At 39.6% G+C, this 21,170-nt stretch overlaps 2 protein-coding genes across 10 annotated transcripts; one reads left to right on the top strand and one right to left on the bottom strand.

Annotated features, from left to right (window-relative positions):
* Window positions 1-308: 308 nt before the first annotated feature.
* On the bottom strand, window positions 309-9,532 carry sfi1 (SFI1 centrin binding protein). 7 transcript variants are annotated; one of them, XM_029501681.1, is made up of 33 exons: window positions 9,457-9,532; window positions 9,257-9,347; window positions 8,978-9,143; window positions 8,767-8,838; window positions 8,524-8,634; window positions 8,037-8,131; window positions 7,839-7,956; window positions 7,652-7,754; window positions 7,380-7,536; window positions 7,111-7,272; window positions 6,914-6,984; window positions 6,743-6,835; window positions 6,523-6,620; window positions 5,896-5,962; window positions 5,448-5,578; window positions 5,276-5,357; window positions 5,015-5,193; window positions 4,851-4,926; window positions 4,444-4,539; window positions 4,262-4,338; window positions 4,057-4,159; window positions 3,868-3,964; window positions 3,227-3,387; window positions 3,071-3,145; window positions 2,803-2,877; window positions 2,517-2,693; window positions 2,245-2,438; window positions 2,086-2,169; window positions 1,756-1,993; window positions 1,569-1,653; window positions 1,321-1,465; window positions 1,124-1,223; window positions 309-513 (listed from the first exon to the last, which is right to left on the bottom strand). In XM_029501681.1, exons 2-33 carry the CDS (start codon window positions 9,261-9,263, stop codon window positions 340-342), a joined length of 3,669 nt encoding a protein of 1,222 aa, XP_029357541.1. In that variant the 5' UTR covers window positions 9,264-9,347; window positions 9,457-9,532; the 3' UTR covers window positions 309-339. The 7 variants fall into 7 exon arrangements, with proteins under 7 accessions (XP_029357541.1, XP_029357537.1, XP_029357540.1 ...); XM_029501677.1 differs by having other exon boundaries at window positions 6,743-6,984; XM_029501680.1 differs by having other exon boundaries at window positions 6,743-6,984; window positions 9,268-9,347.
* Window positions 9,533-9,824: 292 nt separating this feature from the next.
* On the top strand, window positions 9,825-20,723 carry eif4enif1 (eukaryotic translation initiation factor 4E nuclear import factor 1). 3 transcript variants are annotated; one of them, XM_029503167.1, is made up of 20 exons: window positions 9,825-10,170; window positions 10,822-10,963; window positions 11,051-11,124; window positions 11,792-11,919; window positions 12,566-12,840; window positions 13,061-13,259; window positions 13,382-13,545; window positions 14,250-14,388; window positions 14,734-14,910; window positions 15,399-15,670; window positions 16,266-16,340; window positions 16,885-17,071; window positions 17,470-17,555; window positions 17,897-18,030; window positions 18,246-18,321; window positions 18,481-18,607; window positions 19,049-19,194; window positions 19,285-19,363; window positions 19,468-19,638; window positions 19,796-20,723. In XM_029503167.1, exons 2-20 carry the CDS (start codon window positions 10,865-10,867, stop codon window positions 19,981-19,983), a joined length of 2,796 nt encoding a protein of 931 aa, XP_029359027.1. In that variant the 5' UTR covers window positions 9,825-10,170; window positions 10,822-10,864; the 3' UTR covers window positions 19,984-20,723. The 3 variants fall into 3 exon arrangements, with proteins under 3 accessions (XP_029359027.1, XP_029359026.1, XP_029359025.1); XM_029503166.1 differs by having other exon boundaries at window positions 13,385-13,545; window positions 19,049-19,363; XM_029503165.1 differs by having other exon boundaries at window positions 19,049-19,363.
* The last annotated feature ends 447 nt before the right edge of the window (window positions 20,724-21,170 follow it).

The raw sequence follows: 21,170 nt of genomic DNA, 5'->3' as shown, positions 1-21,170 counted from the left end.
AAGGGCACTTTTTACACACATATGGAAAATATTTAGCACCATCTGTCACAAGGACGACCTCTATCCAACATTTTGCAGTTCTGAAGCATGGTGGAGGAGGCTGCTTCAGCCTTCTGTGAGTTAATACATAATGTGAATAAAATTAGCAATTATTTTTCCTGACAACCAGAATGTAGAAGAATAAAAATTAAGACCAAAAAAATTACAGCAACTTATGTATCAGTTTTCTCCTGCAGCCTTTAGTCAGTGTTGACATTATTTTAATAAATATGGCTATATTGGACAAACAGCAGGTGTAATCACTTTGTAAGTCATTGTGAGGGGTGTCACTGCTTCCTGTTAGGTTGTAAATGGAGAGTGGTTACATTCCATGTCTTTTATTTTTTGAAAGGAAGAAGTAACTCCTAAAGTATGGAGGACGCTCTGTAAGTGCTGGATTCTCTCTGAGTGCAGCAGCATCACTGGCCTTCGTTTTCCTAGATCACTGGACAGGCTCTCAATACGTTCCTCCAACTGTAAATATACAAAAACATCAACTTTGACACAAGCAAGAAAAGTGTCAGTGATTTGGGCAGTGACCTTCTATGACCTCAGAATGCTTAAGCCAGACAGTTATTGGCCTCAAACGATTATGTGCATGCAAAATTTAAGCGATCAGTGCCATTTGAGAAATTACTTTGAAGTAACTTGACACTGGCACTGTGCCCTGTTGCATTAATTCAATATGCCACATTGTTTATCACGGTTTTACTTGTTGCACAGAGCAATAAAGAATACAGAAATACGTTTTTTTTTTTCCCCCCATTTTCTATATTAATTGTTTGTAATTGAAAGTATACATAGATTTGAAATGAATGACCAACTTAAAATGTCATTCATGTTTCACGAATATCAACAATGGCAGGAAAATTCTGAGCTTATCATAAAATTTCTTAGTGTAACTGTATGAAGAATTTGGTCTAAATCTGCTCTATGTGTAAAGTGCCTTGACACAACTTTGTTATTTGGCGCAATATAATTATATTTGATTTAATATCACAAAGCCGACAAGCTAATGCTGATGTTGTGTAACTTACTTGTTGATAATTAAAAAATGTGTACATTCAACATCTAATCTTCTTACCACAAGCAACTCCTGACAAACAGAATCTTTGTCCATTTGTTCATCCTCTCCAGTGGTCTGCAGCCATGTTTTCAATATCTCTTTCAGTTTTTGCCATCCCCTGAGCAGATAAACACAAACCAAACCACTATGTTGAAAATGTGGACATCGACACAAAAAAAAAAAAAAAAGAGAAGCTGGTCTTTTCTTTGTTTCACCGAAGCCGTTTCCTGTCCTCTTGGAAACTCTTCATGTCCTGCTGAATGCTGAGCAGTTCTCTTGTCAGAGTTGCTGTGGGACCAGTTAATTCCTCTTTTCCATGAAAACATTCAGTTTCTTCACTAGATACTTGCAAAGGTGTTGCTTGAAAACACAAAAGAGCAACTTCTTTTAACCATGACATTTCAAATCCAACATCAGTAGTTTTTGTAACGTATTAAAAAAGGGGAAAAATGCATCACCATACCTGGATATTTGGATTTATGTTTAACAAACTGATGAGAAGACTCAGCTGGGGCAGTTCTTGAGCTGAGGCTGTGTGTCTTTCCCAACTTTGGGGGAAAAAAAACATAACATGATATAACCCAAGTTGAGTGACTTCATTTCGCACCAAATGCATAATGATCTGTCCCAGATAAATAGATATTTGTTACCATATTTTGAAATCCAGTGGGCAAGAAAGCAGACGGAGGTAAAAGAAGATCTTGGTCATGGATCCCCTGAGAGGAGTCCACTCCAGACACAAGAGGCTCAGAAGGTTTAGTAATGGCGGTGCTTTGATGTGTGGTGCAAACAAGGACTTTGGAAGGATGAAGGAAGAATGGCACTGCGTGATGCTTTTTTTGTAGAGAGATTGCATTAGTGTTGCTGATGCCACAGTGGTTATGGGTGCTAAAAAAGAAAAATGCAAAAGTCTTTACCAAAGTTGATTTAAAATATGAACTGATATGTAATTTATATGAAATGCAGGTACAATGATTTACCCTTCATGTGTAGAGACCATAAGTGGGGACTCAAACAGTTCTGCACTGCAGCGTGGCTGCCGTCGAGGCGTATGGGTGGGAAGCCTACAAAACATGACAGCTCTGTAAGATGTATATCCCATGTGTTGAACACAGATTCCCGGTCTGTTGTGGACTCACAGCTTGCAGAGCACTCCTTCGTCTTCCTGCTCCACTGAGTCAGCCGAGGTCAGCCCAGGGGCAGTCAAACTGAAGGTCACGGTTTTTTTTGATGGTTGTTTCTGGATTACTTGTTCTTGTTGTGGTTTACAGAGTGCCCGCTGTTTCCAGTGCATAGCACAACGTTTCACCACTCTTTGGAGATGGTGTGACCTCTACAGGACAGAGAGACTTGAGCAGATGGTCTTCAATACATCTTAAGTGAAGTAAATTTAGTAAACACACACACGTACTTGTTTGTGTGTCTGTTGTGTGATGCTCGCTGTGAGATCATTCATATGAGCTGCATATGTGAGAATGCGTGTCACACCCTCCTTCAGCAGCTGATTTCTGTAAACCAATGCAGCTCTGGCCGCCTGCTCCTGCCTTCTGCGTTGCTCAGAGACCCACAGTCTCCATCCATACAGAACCTGCATCAGGTTTACCAACAAACAATAAGACATACCGTACTGAGCAAGTACCACATCTACAATTATTTTCTCTTGATTTCCTTGTGAGGTCCTGAGAAAACAATGTTACCTTGGCCTGTAGCGTTAGAGACCAGTGCCAGAGTGCCTGCTCAGTCTGGTAAACTTCTCTCTGTCTGTGCTGCAGCTGTTATCAGGAAGGAAATCAAAGTCACAGCCTGTTGAACTGTGTTAAATCCAACACATATACACGTATATGATTTTGATGTCTGCTCACTGTAATTTTCCATATTGGGACAATTATCTCCTTGTGTTGGATGACATGACAATGAAGCTGATCTTTATGTGTAAACATAACGTTAAACATAACATCAACATACCTTTATTTTCCATTTTTCAAAGTAGGTCTGGTTCAGCTTTAATTTCAGCAACAGGATCCCTTGTCGTTTCATCACCTATAAAATAGTCAAATTCTTAAAAATTACTGTCAAAGCATGAGCTTTGTAGATACTTTTGAGGGCAAGTGAATATCAAACCTTGTGTTTTCGGTGTTGGAAGTGATACATGTTCCACATTTTCATTGCTTTGGACAGGAGTTTGAAATTGTGGTGCTGTCTGGCTTTTTCCATATGCAGCCTGTCCATGAAAGTCTCTCTGGTTTGTCTCCTCCACTGTCTTAAATGCCGCAGCTGACACCCTAAACAGAGTTACATAGATGTATGTTGGAAAATTTGGGTCAAGGACATTACAATACCAATGAAAATAGGGAGAAGCAGATGATATTTGCATTTTTCTGGGAGAACTGGAGGAATTGAGGTTTCCCTTCAAACAAGGAACCACTGTAACAAATTAGGATCAAGGATATTTATGTTTGAAAAGAAAGCATCTCTTGGCTTTATTCAGGTTATGAACTTCCTATCCGCTATTTTATGGATATGTTGTATGGGAGGAATGTGAAAGAAATTCAATCATGTTAAATAAACACATGCAGCTGAAAATCCAAGAAATGTGCATTACTATTGAAATACTTTGGTCAAAATATACTTCAATATACGAACTGGACACTTTCTGGGTTGAAGAGAGATGATATCCACATAAATATAATTTCAGTTTTTAGGAATGTAAACACTGAAATGAAGTCGAAACTGTGTTGTTTTATGTAGTCTATGATTGTTACCTTGGTTTATGGATCTCTGAAGCCTCTTCACTGCTTCCTCCTGCTGGTAGTGCTGTGACACTGCACATTTGGTTGCTTCTCTCCATGCAAGAAACACCTTCAAACAATATAGTGCCAAAAAGCAAAGGGACAATGTTGTAAAAAATAGAGTAGCTGCTTTAAGACTAAGAAATCAGATAGCTTTATTACCTTTAACTGAAGAAAGTGCTTCAAGTGATTCTGTGCTTGTTTCTCCATGAGCTGGGCCTCTGCCTGCAGACCTGCATTCTTCTTCCACACCGACATAACTGTCCTGAAGAGACATAACTGATGACATACAGTACCTGTAGTTTCTAATATGAAAAAGCCAGACATTGATTTCAGATTTTAAAGACTATGTATTTGTGTTGAATACCTGAGAAAGCATTGTGTTTTCTGTTTGTGAAGTTCCTCCGTCCTTCTGTAGATCTGAGACATTTGTAGGTGATGTGTCTGTGAATTCAGCAGGGTATGATAAAGCAGCTTTCGTGTTTTCTTTCTCACCCCCTGACATATGATTTCATACGATTATACTGCCTGTAACTGACAGTTATGTACCTTCCAAGCCATAAAGGTGTGTTTGAGAAGTTTAGCTTCATGGTAATGTTGTGCCTCCTCCAGTTTGCCTTTTTTCACTTTCTGCCTCTGAACAAACTGATCAAAAACAAAAGAGTCATAAACTCACAGAGACCAGATGTGGATAAATGCAAATAACTACTTGGTTTTCTACAAAAATATGTAGAGCTGCAGCAATTTTTTTTAATCAAAAATGTCAAACATTTCATGGTTTCAGCTTCTCAAAAAAAGGCAATATAGAAAATCTTTCAGAGTTTTTTTTTTTTTTTGGACATTTGAGTTGTAGTTACTTCATCATGAGCCTCTTAAGCCAAAAAACCAAAAATAACAGATGTCTGTTAGAAAATGATGGGTTTAATACTGGCTAGGACAACAACTCCAAAAGGTACCTTTTTCCATCTGTCCAAGGCCCATTTCATGTGCTGCAGGTCACCTCGATGACAGGCTTGCTGCTCTTGGTTTCTTCTGATGAGCATCCAGATAAAAAACAACAAGTGTGATGTACTTGTACTAAAACTAATCAATCAATTCAAAAACACCAAGTTTGTTTCACCTTTCTCGAATCTCAGTGCTGTTGTTTTTCCACTGTGTCATCACCTTGTGGAGAAGTCTTTGCCTATACAGACCATCTGAAGCCTTCTGCTTCTCCTCCTCATTGAGCCGGTGCACTGTCCTTTGCCTCCAGTGATCCCAGGCTCTCTGCATCTGGCATCGCTCCTCATGTAGGATTGCCTTTTGACAAAACAGGTTATCTGTTTTATACACAGCTGTGCTCTTAATCAGCAACATAGTTTTTGATCTGTAGCTGGCATACCATCCGCTGAGAGAGCATTTGCTCCTTGTGCCTCTCTGACCGTCCCCACCAGGTGTAAAACACCCAAGTGTACTGACGCTGCCTGATAACATCATGCACAAACAAATCCGATCACAAATGGTCACAAATGTCAGAACAACTTCAAGTTTGGTGTAAAAAGACAGCAACTCACTGATTATACACTTCTGCCTTGTGTCTCCTCTCTGTATGGCATCTCTTCTGCAGAGTGAACTGCACCCACAATTTGAAATACTGAGGCAGCAGGTGCTCTGCAAACCAAATATCTGCGCGATGCTCCAGTTCCTACAGAGTAACATGCTTTCAATTCCTTGTTCTCAATAAATTCAGAGATTATTGAGAAATCCTCACAATTTTCACAAAAGGCAAGTCAACAAATTCTAAAATCTATTTTTGTCTCAATAATAGCCAAATATATAGAATTTTCTGTGATGCAAATGTTTCTTGGTTATCAAAATAGTTCATAGAAATAATAATTTAAGCCATTTTAAACTAAGTAACTGAAGGCACTAACATGCTGACAGTCTAAGTGAAATTTTACTTGACAGTGAAATGCCTCTCATTTATTGTAGTGAAAATGCTGTCCTTGTCAAAAAAAATACCTGCATGTGTCTCCGTTCAGAAAATTTCTCCCTCCAAGAGTGAAAACAGCTGCTTAACAGTGATGTGCTGTTAAAGAAGAAACAGTTTAACTAAATATCTAAATCCCAATTAACCAGGAATTGCATTTTGAACATTTAGATGCAAATCTATGAACAATAATAAAAACACAATGATGTTGACTACAGATTAAATAAGTGATGAGAACTTTCAGTTGTGTAGTTCCACCCACCAACCAAGTTGCAGAAAATATTGTCAAAATCTCCCCTTCCTGTGTTTTTGTTGAACATTAGGATGTCAAAGTGAACTTGAACTTGGATTATTTGAACAGAAGGTGTCATTTTATTATTGTGAGCATTTTAGTTAAACTGTTTCATAAGATTTTTTTTTTTGTAAGTTATCTCCAAAATGACTTTTTGTAAGGTGGCCTTTGATCACAAAATTCCTAATAGTTAATTCTCATGTCCTAAAGAATGTCAGTACAAAATTTGTGCCAAAAATCCCTCAAGGATCAACAACTAAGGTTCAGTTCCAGGTTCACCAGAATGGGATAGATGGATGAATGGACAGGAGTGAGACAGAGACTGTAAATAACCCCTGCTGTTGGCAGTGCAGGAAAATAAAAATACCTGTATTTAGTCTGTGCCATTTCAGTAAGTTGTTGAAAACTCTTGTCTTCAGCCTCTTCCAGGTGGTCCTGCCACAGCTTCCAGAACTTCCTCATCATCTATTAAAAAAAAAAAAAAAAAAAAAAAACAGACCAAAAACTTAAATCACTGATGCAAAATTTGACTCTCATAAAGGTAATTAACATATAATGCAATTTTAGGATGAGTGTTTCTAAATTACATTTTGATAATAATGCTGGAGGGCTATGTTGTTGTTCAAGCGATGTGTTTTGTTCAAGATGATATTGAGAGAAAGTCCCTTCAATCCAGCAGTCTGAAACAACAATACACAGAAATATATACATGAAATTATCTCACTCTGTTCTTTTGCTGTTTGATTTTGGGCTCTCACCAATAGATGATGTTGATGGTGTTGAATTGCCATCTGGTTTACTTCAGCTTCACCTTTGCACAGCACCACATCTACTAAAAAGCTCAAGAATCAAACTGACGATCATAAGAACTCACTATCTTATTGTGGTCTGTCCATGGTGCTGTAGTTTGTATGAAAATGAAAGATATTTTAATTTTACGCATTGTTTAGGATACAAGTTTTCCAATGTTCCAGTGCTCTACGTTGAGTGCTTTGTATGGCTAACTGCCCTGCAGCATGCATACGGTCCTCATTCCTCCACTTGCTTTGTAGTGCATTTCGCCAAATACTCCAACATCTCCTCACCAGGTGGAGATAACAGGAAAGCTGAATTTTAGCTGAAACATAAATCAAAACACAAATGAGAGAAATTTGAGAAACACAGCTTTAGATGTATTTCTTTAGATGAAAAAACTGTGTATTCTGAATGGAATATTAAAATGACCTTGTGACTCTTTTTGGGTTCGATAGCTGGACACATAACTCATCCACTGATGCAATGTTTTTCTTTTCACTTTGAGAATGAAATGAAGTGAAGCTGTGGATTCTTTCTTTTTCTGGCAACATAAAGCTTTGTGCCTTCCTTTCCACTGAAGCCAAGCCTTTGAAAAATTAAGAGCAGTGCAAACAGTGGGAAGTGGGAAGGGAAATATGATGGTCAGTGTTTATATTGAAGCAGGGTGCATGAGTTTTGAATGAGTTGTATAAGATCTTTACCTTCCTCTGTAAAATAAGTGCCTGCTGTTTGAGGGCTTGGTCCTCCAGTGCGTGAAGGTCTTGATGCTGCTGGAATCTAGTCTGCCAAAAGTTCCATGCTGAACTGCACACAAAAAATATCCCATCACTCAGTACCATCAGTAAGGCATCTGTACAGCATTCAGCTTTGCAGATATGGTAAACTTACTGTAGAGTTGCAAGTCTGTTCTGCTCAAAAGCCGATTCTAGCATTGTCATCTTCAGTCGCCTCACCTCTATGAAGACCTCCCACCTGTCCCAAACCAGACGCATGCGTTGCCTGTCAGCTGGATCAGCAAACAAAGCAATAGATGATACAGCTGCTGACCAAACATGAGTTTGGATATGCTCTCATGTGACATCATACCATGTGATTGAGCCATTTGTAATTTGTTTTTCTTCTCCCTCTGCAACAACATGAACATTCGCCAGCTATGGAATGTTAAATTGCACAGATAATACCTGTAACACAGACGTATTCATTAGCATAGACAATGCACTATAATCATCTGTGAGCATGCTTTCTGGGTCTGCTGAACATTGAAGTTCAGTGGTGCAAGAAATACTCAAATCCACAAATTGTAAGTGACCATACAATTATGTCAAATTGCTTAATTTCAGGTATTAGTCTAGAGCTTAAAATCCTGAATAATAAAAGAAATTTTGCTGAACAAGTCATAAGTGTTGAGGAGGGGGGCTCCAGATAGAAGACAGTAAATTGGGAGGTAGGGAACTATTGATATATTGTATTATATGGATATAACAAATTACAATAGCACATTCACATGAAAAAACAAGATCAAGTAAACTATAAGTACCTGACAACCACGCTTAAGCACAGCACCTGAACTGACCTGTAATGACACTCAGCCCTCAATGTAAGACTCCACTCATGTCTGGCTGTCCACCACTCATCTCTCCATCCACCAAAGGCTCGTCTCAGCAACACACGGTCATAGTAAGACCTGCAACATGCAACATACAGGTTGTGCTTGAACTTCAGACCTCGGATTCAGATAGGAGACTTGATAATGACAGACAGATGAACATAAATTCATCTTCAAAATCTCCTTTGCTGAATAAATAGAAGTTATTACTTGGCTTTATGAGGAAGAAGTCGGCCAAAGGTGTTCCGGATCCATATCTTCAGGAACTTTCTAGCTAGGTGCCTGTATTGATTGAAGAATGAATGAATGAATGAATGAATGAATGAATGAATAAATAAATAAATAAATAAATAAATAAAAATAAGGAAAATTATAATTTACAAGAACAGTAAGCTTGAATACAATAAACCCAGCGTCTTACCTTATTCTCAGCTCCTTCAGCCTCCCGCCTTTGCTCCAGCTGTATCCAACTCTATAAGGAACCTTCCTTGTCTGGACTTTACGGATTTGTCTGCTGGCACCGCTGACAGGTCTTAGCCGACCTCCCTCTGTCTTTGCACCGTTGCTCTGCATTGCGTGAAATCCGTCTTGGGAAAAAAGTTAAAAGCATTTTGGAGCCATACAGAATAAAAACATGTCCACAGTGGCATTTGTATGTGACAATATTAACTAAGAAATGGTTCAAATACTAACGAAGTACCGCGCATTTACTTTTCCTCGTCACGTGACCGCGACTGTCACATGGGATTATTCCGTGGTTGCTAACAGCAACAGACTGCGCCGACTCCGACCTGTGGTGGTTAAATGTTTCTCTGGTCAATAATCTTTGCAGTTTGACACCGGGGTCAACGATATCGTATTATCTCACACGCTTTAGGAAGGAGTGGCGTGTTTACTCACCCTCTGCACCAGGAAGGCAGAAATACAAGCAATGTTAACCCTGGACAGCCAGTGAGGGCGGTGCTTTATAATGTATCCCTACCGCAAGGCAGAAGGCTAAGGTAGACTGACAAATCGAACAGACCCCAAGAAAATTCATAGCTGTCCCAAATAATGCCTTTTCAGTTTCTGAAAGTATTGTGATTTATACACAAAGCAACCAAGGTAGATTTTTTTAACGGTTGATATAGCTTCATATATATTAATTTCGAGCACCATGCGATTCCCATGTTATTGTTTGAATATCAAAATGCAACACGGCTGGTGCACACTAGACTAATAGAGAATTCTACAAAGGCGCAGGGGGCACAATGTAATCTTTCCAAGGACCTTCTTAAAGCGGCGATCTGAAGAAAATTGGTGCTACGACTTAGAAAACAGAGAAAGACCAGGTTATAATTTGAGATCACACTGTGTCTGTGTGAAATAATTTGTTATTTGGAACTATTTAATCTCGTTGAGTTGCCCCCCCACAGTGTGTGCTTGCTGAAATCTCTACAAAACCTCAGCCGGCTTTACATTTGGTGCTCGCTGGGTGGGCATTATCCCCATTGCCCAGCTAGTTAGCTAGCTAGCTAGAAGCTTTACGTTAGCTAGCTAGCTAGCTAGCTAACTATCGTGAGCTGACGCCGTTCGGCCGTAAGCTGTCGGTCCTCCACACAGTGGACAAACCCAGTAAGTAAGTTTTATTATTGAACTAGTCAGAAAGTTCTCTGTGTATATTCTGTACAAAAATGAAGGCTAGTTATCTACATGTGGAACGCTAGCCTAGCTAACCGTTCACCAGTCTGTGAGTTAACGGTGAAGAAACTCAGTGAAGAGTGGATTAAATTGGACAAAGAGTGTTCAAGTGGCGTCAGAGAGCCATATTAGAAGTTTTATTTGTTTCAAACCAGCGTCGTCCAAAACCCAGAAGCTGGAATTTGTCAATTTCAGTAAACGCCAGCTAAATTATTGTAATTGGCATGTCATGGTTCACGTCAGCCTTCTTGGCTGTTGCCAATTAACTTGCTAATTAGCCGACACATTTTGCCGAAACGTTACCTGTGGACGTTAGCCCGAATGCTTATGGCAAAGTTTTAAAGGTAATTTTTTTTATTGACTATTTGATTATGGTTTTGCCACGTACAGATATTCGCTAAGTTTCCTATAAGCTCAGTGTCTATCCGTACTAGACTGACTGTGTTGGTCCAGACTGATAAAATAATTGGGTTGAACAACATTAACTGAAATATTCATTTAACGCTGTTTTGTGACAAACCATGTAATCGACACTGCAACCGTGGTGAATGATTTAAAGACAAACCTTCATTCTGTTACCAAAAGGGGCATTACTGGGAAGCTACTTGTTCTGTGGCTGCAGTCAATCATGGAGAACGATGCTTGTGTTGAGCCGAAGACTGTTGATCCTGCTGTGGATCAAGTCAAACAGCAACCTGCAGCCACAGCACCTTACAGATACACAAAGGTAAAAAAACAAAAACTAACTTCATGCTCATGTATAGACCTTAGAGAGGAATTCCCTAATGCATTTAATCATTTTGATATTGAATAGGAAGAGCTTCTGGAAATAAAAGAACTGCCAATCTCCAATGAAAGACCACAATGTCTTTCTGATAAATATGACAGGTAAGAACTTGTATGCTAAATTGTGAATATAAATATGTACACCACAGCAACCCTAAAAAGTATTAGCTGTGTTCAAAGGAAATTAGACAAATTTTCTCAAAGGGCATCTTGTATGTGCACCACTGAACAATGAATTAAGCTTTTCTGGGTTCCTTTTCACCACAGTTTGCTTAATTAAACAATTGATCAGCTGATACACTTTCTCCTTATCAGTTCAACTGATGGTGAACATTTACAAATGCAAGTTTATTCTGAGTCTACAACATTCATGGCTTTTTTGGGGGGGGGGGGGTGTACCAACATTTTGGAGGACAAACAGGTTCAGATTTTATTTTCAAGTTGCAAACAATACAAATAAGATTGAAGATTCCTGCTTTAAATTAGAGTATGATGATTTTTCTTAGCTGCCTTGTGGGGCAACAATGTATTGATCCCATAGAGATCAAAGCACCCATCATCACATGGCTCGAAATTCAAACCATATCTCAGCATGGAGATCAAAGTCTGCATTATGTACAGCTTATTCAAAGTTTATGCTCCTGGAAGTGGGATGAAATGCTTTTATTTGTCATTTAGTATGTATCAGATTCTCAAGTACAGCAGCAAGCAAACTATAATGTGGGCTTTGTTTACATTTTGTTTACATTGAATTTATGTTTTCATAAAGTGATGGTGTTTGGGACCCTGAGAAGTGGCATGCCTCACTGTATCCCACTTCAGAGCGTAGCTCTCCCGTGGAAGGTTTCAAGAAGGACTATGTGGATGACAGAGTTCCTCTGAAACGAAGAATTCCAGGTAAATGATTGTTTATACAAACCATGGGCAGAAATGGGACGTTCTTGCTGCCATGCAATAATTAATGGGGCAAACACTAAAGCTGGGTTCCCACAGAGTGGTAAAGTTCGATACTGGTAAGGCATGATATATGCTGGATGGTGATAGCCATGTTGGAGAGATGAGCAGCATCTCGGGGGGGGGGGGGGGGGTCATGCCACTCCTTTGTTTTCCACGTGTCATAAGGCTGTTCATCGACACAAGATGTCAAGTTTCTCTCCTCTGGGAGAAAACCTGTGTACTTCAATGGAAGGGTTTGAGAGAATGGTGCCGTCTGTATTAGTGCCTTTCATAACTTCTGAGAATGGAAGCTATGTGCTAGTAATTGCATTTCGTACTACACTGCTCAGTGGAAATGTGGCTTAGGCTTTGTAAACCAGTGCTCAGTGAATGTCCAGTGGATATCAATTTATGCCCTGGCAAATATTTAATAAGCTTATGGTTAGAGGGGAGTAAGTACATGTCTTGTACCAGTGAAATGGATTAAAGAAATTTAGAAAAGTTTATTTAAATCAGTGGCCTGCACTAGATTGATTTGGTACAATGTGACTGGTGTAGATTGAATACTTAAGACATCTAACCACCCTCTTTGCTGTTTTACTTTCAGATCCCCGTGAGCGGTTAAAGGAGGATGATCTGGATGTAATACTGAGCCCACAGCGACGCAGCTTTGGAGGTGGCTGTCAAGGCAATGCTGCACCAGCGCCTCATGCCCGTCGCCCAGTCAGCCCCCTAGAAAATAAAGAGAATGAAACCCTCCGTCTAGGTGGAGCACGCAGAATTGGCAGTGGACGCATAATTGCTGCCCGAGCATTTGAGAGAGAAGCCCGTGCAGAAAAAGAGAGAGAACGTGAAAGAGACTTTAAAGATAAAAGATTCAGGGTCGGTATTTACTCCTTTCAGTCCATCTCTAATCCACATGTTGAGCCATTAACTGAACTTTCTTTTTAAAAAAAATTCTAAGAGATTTGAAATAGTAACATGTAGCATATAATGTTTTACAGAAAATTGGGTTTCTCCATACAAGTTAATATGACATAGACTCAATTTAATTCTCAAAGGGCTTCACAATAATTAATTTTTTTTTTTTTTTTTTTTGCAGAGAGACTTTGGTGACAAACGTGTGTTTAGTGAAAGAAGAAGGAATGACTCCTACGCAGAGGAGGAGCCAGAGTGGTTTTCTGGGGGTCCCACAAGCCAGTCTGAGACAATTGAACTCATTGGATTTGATGACAAAATTCTGGAAGATGATAAACGCAAGACCAAGCGGTCAAGGAAGCGGACAGAGTCTGTGAAAGAAGGCATGCCTTTCTGTGAAAATTTTCAAGTGCATGGTATTATTTAAACCACTGGGCTTGTGTGATGGCTGTCACATTACAGATATTCAATTTGCACTTTTTTATTGTCGCATTTATCTTTTCAGCAGTGGAATGTAATGGTGGACAGGTGGAAGAGCAAGATGCGAGTGTGCAGTCTACAGCTGATCAGGAGGTTCCTCACCCTGATGTCCTACCTGAGCAGTCAGCTGGGGATTTTGACTTCAATGAATTTTTCAATCTGGAAAAGACGATGCCAGGACTGGCTTCTGTAAGTACTGGGGTGCACTGTGTGTTGGTGTGAGCATCACATAAGGGCTGACAATTATAACTTTAAAAACTCCAATGTTTCTTTTTCAAGTCTCATTTATGCTGTATACTAATCAGTTTAAGCACAGCAGTGGAGGTTTTCAAGTACATTTCCATCCAAGAGGTTCTTAAAACTGTAAGAATGTAAAATTGACACTTAAAGTACTGTTGATGTGAACAATTAATATTGTTAATATTGATAAATCTTTATACCTAAATGTTATAATTCAGAGAATACTTGGAAGTATGCAATTCCCTCTGCTGAACTGGCTTAATCTCACAGGGCTTGATTTTAGGTGGTGGGTATTTTCACTTAATGGAACACGTGCTTTATAACTTAATGTGGACTCTTCCACTGGGATAAGGAGAAGTTGAAATGTATCAACAATCCAAATTTATGCCCATCATTAAAACTGCATTCAACTTGAAACTAATCAGAAAACTAATGGAAACAATACTGAAGCTAAATGAGATTTTGGTGTTTTAATCAACACAAATTCAAGCAGCAGTGGCTTGTTTGACACTGCCCTCAATCTTCTAGCACATTTTGTGCTAAATCCATGGAATACTCTCTGAACGTAAGTGTCATATTTCATCTTGCCACCTTCTGTCTTGCTGCTTTTTGTGTTTTCCACTTTGTCTCACAGGCATCTGTCTGTTTTCTAGATGATAGAGGACGTTTTGGGGGAGGGCCCTGTGTCTGCGAGTCGCTTTAGTCAGTGGTTCTCCAGTAACCTGAGTCCCTCAGGCAGCCGGTCGAGCAGTCTGAGGTCCACGCCTCACGAGGAGTTAGAAAAACTAGCAGGTAAATGATTTGATTTCCTCGGCCGCCTGGTTGTTTTTGCTGAAGTTGTAGAAATCAGTGGGGCTGTTCTTTAGGTCTGAATGACTGCACCATGTCCAAGATTTCATTACAGCACTTGTTGAATCATCTGGGTAACTTGAAAACCTAAAATCCCATAAGTCTTAGAGGGGTTAAAAAGTGGGTATAGTTTAACACAATATAGATGCTGACCTCCCAGCCAAAATGTTATGTGGCTGTTAACTCACAAAGCGGTTTGTTGTTGTGTTGTTGGTTTTTTTTTTTAATTTTTTTTATTTTTTTGTTGTTGTACTCCTTGACTCTCTTTCTCCCCCCCTCCCTTCAAAGGGCTTGAGTCATGCTGTACGTCCTCGAGCCAAGGCCCTGGCTCATACTTCACACCTATTCAGTCATCGGAGTGCAAGGAAAAAGTAGACATCCTGGAGCTATTGCATAAAGCAAAAATAGATCTGAAGCCCCTTTTGTCCACCCTCTCTGTCAACAAAGCTCGGTTACGGGAAAGCAGTAAGTTTTAGTTACCTTAAAATACAAAACAAGACAGTATGTACAATGCACCAGATAACTTGTGTGTACAGGTAGGAAAAATTGATAAATGTTGATAAAATTGATAAATTGTAAGTTTGAATTGAGAATTTTTTTTTTTTTTTTTTGATGGAATAATCAGATGGGGAGTGATTTATTATTATTATAATTTTTTTTTTTTTTGCAAATTTAGTGAAGTGACTGCCTTATTAGGATATTCCTTTGAACTCCCTCAGTAGTCTAGTGAAATCTGTTGGTCTTTTTCAACCTGCGATGCCACACCCCCTAAAGCTATTTCTATGGTACCTAAAATAAAACAGATTACCCACTCTTGAAACTCTTCAAAATATTTGTGTGAATGAAAAGGATACCATCTGATCCTAGAATCCCTGATGTGTGTGCAGTGTCAGTTAATATAAAATCTCCTAAAAACTCATCACTTCTAAGAATTTGTTCATCTTTTTATTCAGCTCACTCTGGGGTGGTGCTTTCCCTGGAAGAGGTGGAGGGTGAGATGAAGGGGATGAAACTGGACTCAGAACCACAGGTGCGAAAGGTGCCGACTCCACAGAGAGGTAATGGCACACCCTTCATGGCTGAGCATTTAGAGGAGGCTTTAACGGGTGGCTCCAGTACCCGCCCACGCTCACGTGACACTGACATGTCCGCCTTTAATAAGCTGGTCAGCAGCATGAAGGCAAGTGGAACTCTGCCAACTCACCCCAAAACCAACACAAACAATGTAAGTATTTTTCACTCTATATACATGTATTTTTATTCATACAGCCAACGCTTACACTGAGCAAATTAACAGCTTTGTGCATGATGAAATTGAGCAGGTAACTTTGTAAACAAATCTGTGCGATGTCTGAGGGTTGCAAGCAAGCTTTTTAACCTTAAGACTAATATTTTCACTTTCAACAATTTCAAAGGACTAAAAAGAGATGGGCATAAATTTGCTTCAACTATTTGAGGGTTTTTTATGTTTGGCACATAAGTATCCTTTTGTTTTGGTGTTCAGATTTCTGCTGAGGTGAACTGACTTGCATGAGGGACACTTGTACTGTGATCCAATTGTTTAAAAAAAAAAAAAAAAAAAAAAATCTGTCTCAGTTGGCATGTAGTTACCAAATTAAAGGAGGATTTTTGCAAAAATAAATACCCAAATTCTCTTGTGGCGTCATTTCAAAGCTAATCTGTAGTTGCAAATTTACAGTTTGCACCTACCAACAGGTTTAAACAGTTAAATGCTTACTGGGATCGGTTTTTATGAGCAAAATGTTTTCTCGTTGCATTGATTGCACCCACCACGAATTCTTTCATTCTGTACAATGCAGCAACCTTCAGACCCAGCTGCAGTGACACTGTCTGAAGCTCAGGTGCCTGCCCAGCAGCAGAAAAACATATTCCAGGTGTGTATTAATTGTACCACACATCTCTGGTTGTGCATCATAATTGCAACAACTGCAAGTGTTGGCAACAGGTGAGAGTAAAATAAGCTGAAGGAGAAAATTGTGTAAATAGCCGATATCTTCAACAGCAACTGTTCACATGGCTGTCAGTGTTTTGCCTGTTTAGAGTGAATAAATTGTGAATTTCCACTCTTGTTTGACAGTCGCTGTAGCTGTCTTTGATATTTATGCGTGTTGTTTGGGTTGGTTTTACTTCGGTCAGTTTCTGATCTGGTGCATGCTAAAATTGTTTGCAGTTCAAATAATGTCAGTCTGGATCTCAGATTGGAAAGCCTGATTTGCAGAAAGCATTTTAAAATGCTCCATAATGGTTGTATTAACCTTGTGTTCTGTATCCAGAAGTCTTGCTTAACTGGGGCTCCCTGTCAGTTTCATGTTGGGTGGGGTTTGCTCTTTTCCTGCATTCTCACCAATTCTTCATGAATTAAACTCAAACCCACAGAATCAAAATAGGCAGAATATATCAAATGTATTTGCATTGCAGGAGCTTTTAGGTGGTCCTGCTCGTAGTGGCTCCCCCACAATACTTGGGAATCTGTTGGGCAGTGCTGAAGGTCAAACAGCCTCTGCACCTCTTCACGGCCTGCTGCATAAGGGTCCACCCCATTCTCTCTATCCTCAGAGGGCACCCTCTCCGGACTATTTCCACAGTCGGTTGCAGCCTTCAGCAGGTAAGTTGCCACCTAAAAATGTCAGTATCACATAACTGTGCCTTGAAACTTTAGCTGAATATTTGTGATGGGTGCTTTTGAGTAATTAAATCACTCTTGCATTCCAAACTTGAATACAGCTCTTGCATATCAAACTTGAGGAAGGGGGCCAGAATGGCCAAAAACTGCATAACTTATAGAATGGCACTTCTCAGCTTTCTGCATGACCCCAAATGTGTTAAGTTTATGGTTATCTCCTACTATGAGGCTGCTTTGGAAATTCACATTGCAAATTGCAGCTTGATGTCCTATAGGGCTTCAGTGGCTATTTAAGCAACAATATTTGCACCTTACCTTCAGCATTTGCTCTGTTCTGGGAAGAGGGTTTTGAATATGCCATCTTGCTTCTTTCCTATCAGGTTTTCCTGTTGGTCCTCAGCCCATACTGCCAGAACAGTTTGATGTACATCGACCCATCAGCCCTGGCGCTTCTGCACAGCAACAGGTAACAGGCAACAGGTTAAATGTGGGAACACATTTAACTTGAATGAATAGCTTCATTGTTGGATAAATAAAGGTAAACTTTAGGTAAACACACATGGTGAAGCTAAATCTCTGGTCTGTTTTGAGTGAGGTCAGCACTAAACGATACTAATGGCATGATTTTGAATGACAGACTAGGGCTTTGTATGGGTATAAATTAAAATTCTCTTTGAAGATGCTTATTTTGGAACATTAATTCATGATAGTGTCTAGTCTTAAACTAGGGGCTGTAATGCATGTAGCATTCAGTGGAATGGAAGACCATTAAAAGTAACTCTTGACCTGTGTGTATTGTTGATACAGATGAGGGCACTCTCAATACCAGTGAATCAGGCTGACCTAGAGGCACTGGCATTCCAGCAGGACCTTGCCCTACATGCCCACCACTCATTCCAGTCCAATTACAACAAGCCACAGGACAAGTCGTTTCGAAATAGGTTAGTTTTGAACGCGACCTCTGAAGGTCAAATTTGTGGGGCTTGTTTTTAAAAGCTATAATAATGGCTGATGCAGGGGCTTTTTTTTATTTATTTTATTATTATTATTTTTTTTTTTTTGGGTCTGCCGTATTATAAATGTATGCATCAAGCAAAGATGCCTCTACTAGTTAGGCTGGTGTGTCATATGATGCTGATGGGCTTATTGTCAACAGGACACAGCGTGTCAATCGCTCCCCTGGCCCTCAGCCTGCTGGGAGAAACTCGCCAAGCAATGCTGTCACCAGCATGGTCAGTATAAATCATTTTCTGCCAAGACCAACCAGTCTTTATTTATTCTTTTTTTTTTTTTTTTTACTATTTTCTTTGTAAACTTTAGACCCCTTGGTATTATTATTATTATTATTATTATTATTAGTATTTTTTTTTTGTTTGTTTTCTCTACTACAGTTGTCCCCATCGTTTACACCCACATCTGTGATCCGCAAAATGTACGCCACAAAAGAAAAAAGCAAAGATGAACCTTTGAGTCGTTCAGAAACCAAGGAGGAGGGAGCAGCAGCACATTCTCAGAATGGTATAGTTTTTAATTTGTCCTCAAAACAAATGGAAAAATGCTTATGTCAAAGATAAGTCAAATGTAAATAAGAATTACACATTTGATATAAAAGCAGTGATAAAAAAAAAATAGGTGTAGCTAGATAGAAATTTTTTTTGCAGCACATATAAATTTGTTATCCTTTACCCTAGTACTCTTTATCTTAGCCCATGTCACTCTCCAAAAGTTGGACATGTAGTAGGCTGCTGTTCCAACATGGTACTTGTCAAATAAAACAAACTTGACTTTTTATATTCACTCAAGGCACTTAACATGAACGCACTTTAACCTCTGCTATTAAATTTGTGCTAAGTACTGTTGTGTTCAACTTGTTGACTTTTTTTTTTTTTTTTTTTTTTTTTAAACACTTAAGTTGAAGCATTACAAAGCTAAACATTGTGCTTTGGGTTATGTGATTAGAAAGCAGTTCCCCAAATCTATACCAAGAGCCGATGGATGGAAATGCTGCCCAGTCTGGGGGTGGGAAATCCAGCTCGCAGACTCTGCAAAACAAGGATCAAGAACGTCTCAGGCCTGGCTCCTCTGGATGCCATACACCAACCATGGTACCTCCAGGGCCATCCTCATCTTTTCCACGACCCATCTATCCTGTACCACTGCTATCTCATGTACCTATGGTGCGTCCTCCTCCCCAGCTCCACCCTAATGTGGTTCAGCGAATGCTGGCACAGGGTATACAGCCTCAACAGCTTGGACCTGCTCTTGTACAAGCTGGTGAGTGGATTTTTTTTTTTTTTTTGGGGGGGTCACAAGAATTCACAAAGACATTTTGAAACCTTACTCTGATAACTAAGGGATGTCTGAACTTGTATTCTCAGGTATATTCCCACCACATGTTGACCTTGCCCAGCTTCAAGGCTTGCCTCCTACCCTGCTTGGACAACCGCTGTACCCTCTAAGTACAACAGCACATCCACTTCTACCTCCCAGAGCCAGTACTCAGATGCAGTTGGCAGTAATGCAGCAGCAACTTCAGCAACAGAGACCAAGTAAGGTGTAGGCAATGTCAAATATGACTTCTGTGTTTGCACAAACAAAACTAGTTGTATCTTGCATGTATTTGTTCCACAGACCTATATTCCTCAAGTAGCAGAATTAGGTCAAGTTAAATGGGCAACACTTGATAAGATTTTTATTTTCTTACAGTACATCCAGGTGTCCCAGGCCCTCAGTCACAGAATCAAGGCCCCCACCGGACGAATGGCTCCCAACAACATGGGGGCAGCCCCCCTTTAGGCCTTTCCAAGTGGTTTGGATCAGATGTCTTAGAACAGCCACTCCCCTCCATGCCAGCCAAGGTCATAAGTGTAGATGAGCTGGAGTTTCGGCCATAAAAAACTATGGCCGAAACTATCCTGCTGGATAGCAAGTTGTTTTGTTTTTTGTTTTTTTTTGTTTGTTTTGTTTTTTTTTTAAACCCTTGCCCATCTCCACATCCTCGTTACAAGAAAAAAATGTGAACTTTAATTTGAAAGACAGTGCACAGAACTGGATTGTCTAACCATGCCTTGCTTTGTCTTCAACCTTGAAGTCACTGCTTTTGAAGAGGCAAATGGAGATGTTTTGGAACTGAGTGACTTTTTTTTTCTATTAGATTCTGTGAAGTAAATAATGTATATGCCTAATTGTACAGACCTGTGTATAGGTATGGGAAGTTATCTTGCAGTTCAACTAAAAACTGAGACCGTCACCATGAGCTGATAGCATTCCTCTGACTTGTCCACCATGATTTCCCCAACCCGCACTGAGAGGGCCACTACTAGTGAGAAATGTTTGCTTGATAAGTAACGTGTGTGTGCGCGTGTGTGTATACTCAAACTTTACTTTGTGACATAGCTAGTGGCCCTTTTCTGTAGAATTGAGTGGCAAGGGCATTTCAAGACAACTCCAGGGAATGGCTGTGCCTTTTTCTTTTTTTCCTTTGACTGTATCCTTCCCCATCCATTCTGTCACCGTGGGGGACAGCACTGCTCACACTGTCAGTTTTCGGAGGGTGTTTGGGATTCAGTTTATGTGCGATTAAGTTATAAAAAGCACAAATAGAATTAATAAATAAAATCTTGAGTAAAACACTGTTTACTTGGGGTTTTTTAAAATTCTTTTTTTACTACCTTTGCTTTACCATGTTCATAGAGGTCATGATGAATATTTGCACCAGCCATTTTATTAGGTACACAGATGTACTCAACACAACAGCTCTAAATTGGATTCTTTATCAACTGAATTACCATGACAATACTTTGTGGTGGTGTTATGTTGAACTATGTTAATGCTTTAAGTGTTCCTAATGTTGAATTTCTGCAGGCAGAGTATTAAATGCACCTTAACATAATGCAGTTTAGTGCAGCACCACTCACTAAGACCTCTGTAACATTATCTGAATTAAAACCCCTAATGGACTTAACTGTCCATGCCCAGATTTGTAAAGTTTGAATTTATGGCAAGGACCTTAAATTGCATTACTTTACTCTGCACCAATTCTACTAAAATGCAACTTGGTCCAATTAATTTTACTCTTATC

This window comes from Echeneis naucrates, chromosome 5 (genome assembly GCF_900963305.1).
Source record: "Echeneis naucrates chromosome 5, fEcheNa1.1, whole genome shotgun sequence".
Lineage (NCBI taxonomy): Eukaryota > Metazoa > Chordata > Actinopteri > Carangiformes > Echeneidae > Echeneis > Echeneis naucrates.
This window is presented reverse-complemented; position numbering and strand designations above follow the sequence as displayed.

What these genes read in the sequence shown, in the direction of transcription:
- sfi1 (XM_029501677.1), bottom strand. An exon ending in AACAGACTTGCAACTCTACA is followed by an intron (nt 7,755 to 7,838) that starts GTAAGTTTACCA and finishes TTTTGTGTGCAG; the next exon opens with TTCAGCATGGAACTTTTGGC. An exon ending in TCCAGCATTATTATCAAAAT is followed by an intron (nt 6,621 to 6,742) that starts GTAATTTAGAAA and finishes TTTTTTTAATAG; the next exon opens with ATGATGAGGAAGTTCTGGAA.
- eif4enif1 (XM_029503165.1), top strand. Translation starts at nt 10,865, where the DNA reads ATGGAGAACGATGCTTGTGTTGAGCCGAAGACTGTTGATCCTGCTGTG. An exon ending in CACCTTACAGATACACAAAG is followed by an intron (nt 10,964 to 11,050) that starts GTAAAAAAACAA and finishes GATATTGAATAG; the next exon opens with GAAGAGCTTCTGGAAATAAA. An exon ending in CGATGCCAGGACTGGCTTCT is followed by an intron (nt 13,546 to 14,249) that starts GTAAGTACTGGG and finishes TCTGTTTTCTAG; the next exon opens with ATGATAGAGGACGTTTTGGG.